The 1,605-nt window shown below is 48.1% G+C and overlaps 1 protein-coding gene across 1 annotated transcript; it reads left to right on the top strand.

The window, feature by feature from the left end:
- Nucleotides 1–344: 344 nt before the first annotated feature.
- On the top strand, nt 345–1,274 carry LOC107111734 (olfactory receptor 4N2-like). The gene has a single exon (XM_015412747.1). The coding sequence runs from the start codon at nt 345–347 to the stop codon at nt 1,272–1,274; it is 930 nt and encodes a 309-aa protein (XP_015268233.1).
- The last annotated feature ends 331 nt before the right edge of the window (nt 1,275–1,605 follow it).

Here is a 1,605-nt window from a genome sequence, read left to right as displayed (position 1 = left end):
GTGGGTCCTTCCATGCCCCAAACTCTGCCCTCCCCAGGCTCTCTCCCCCAAATCTCCAGGAACCTCCCAACCCAAAACTGGCAGTCCTCGAGATGAATCAAGCCAACAGCAAAAGACAACATTTTCTGTGCTTCAGGGATGAGCTCTCCTCCTGAAGGCCAACATTCGTTCCTCTTCTGATCGCACAGAAGGTCAGATGAGTAAACCTGAGGATCCCTCCGCTATCCTAATACTCAGGAAAGTGTAGCCCACAGTATATTTAAAGGATATTGTGTTTTTCACTAAAATCTGTTACTCCTTTTTGCAGCCCTGTGTGTTTCCTGCAGGGAGAATCCACAACAGGCATGCAGCAAGGGAATCATTCCATGGTGAAAGGGTTTGTACTGCTGGGCCTCTCCCAGGCAAGAGGAGTCCAGCTCCTCCTCTTTGTCCTCTTCCTCATCTTCTACTCATTGGTCCTCCCAGGAAATGTCCTCATCATCTTGACCATCCGGAGTGACCCTCGCTTGGGCTCTCCCATGTACTTCTTCTTGGCTAACTTGGCCTTCCTGGATATCTGCTACTGTTCCGTCACCCCTCCCAAGATGCTGGCTGACTTCTTCTCCCGCCGCAAGACCATCTCCTACAAGGGCTGCATGGCTCAGCTCTTCTTCCTCCATTTGCTCGGTGGATCCGAAGTCTTCCTTCTCATTGGCATGGCCATCGATCGGTATGTGGCCATCTGCCACCCCTTGCATTACTCGATTGTGGTGAGTAGACCAGTCTGCAGCGCCATGGTGGTGGGATCCTGGTGCTTGGGCTTTGTGCACTCCATTATCCAAGTCATCCTTATTGTCCCCCTCCCTTTCTGCGGCCCAAACAAGCTGGACAATTTCTTCTGCGACATCACTCAGCTCGTGAAATTGGCTTGCGTTGATACCTATGCTCTGGAGCTCTTCATGTTTGTGAACAGTGGCATTTCCACCCTCATTGGTTTCATCCTTCTCATCATCTCCTATGGGATCCTACTGGTCAAGGTGAGGACAGGCTCGAGCCAAGGGAAGAACAAAGCTGCCTCAACTTGCATCACTCACATGATCATTGTGGTCATCATGTTCTGTCCCGCCATCTACATCTATTGCCGCCCCTTCCTGGAATTTCCTTTTGACAAGGTCGTGGCCATATTCCACACCATGGTCTTCCCCTTGATGAACCCCATGATCTACACTTTGAGGAACAAGGAGATCAAGCAAGCCATGAGGAGGCTGTTGAGCAAACACAGACCTCTAGCTTGAAAAGACCTACTACCGTGTATCCCCCAAAATAAGACACTGTCTTATATTTATTTTTTCTCAAGAAGACACATTAGGGCTTATTTTCAGGGGATGTCTTATTTTTATTAAGTATAATACAACAATCTACATTTATTCAAATACAGCTAAGTCATCTTCTTCTGGAACATCGTCATAACTCTCATCACTAGGTCTTATTATCGGGGTAGGCCTTATACCACAAATGGGCTTTTTTTTTGGGTAGGTCTTATTTTCGGGGAAACAGGGTAGGTCCTTTCCACATTTGCCTGCAGATTTTCTCTGTGTTCGGGTCAAGGCAATTTAAATCCACGGC

Source organism: Gekko japonicus, unplaced genomic scaffold, assembly GCF_001447785.1.
Source record: "Gekko japonicus isolate JY-2015 unplaced genomic scaffold, Gekko_japonicus_V1.1 scaffold669, whole genome shotgun sequence".
Classification (NCBI taxonomy): Eukaryota; Metazoa; Chordata; class Lepidosauria; order Squamata; family Gekkonidae; genus Gekko; species Gekko japonicus.
Note: the sequence above shows the minus strand (reverse complement) of the source record. Positions and strands in the feature narration are given on the sequence as shown.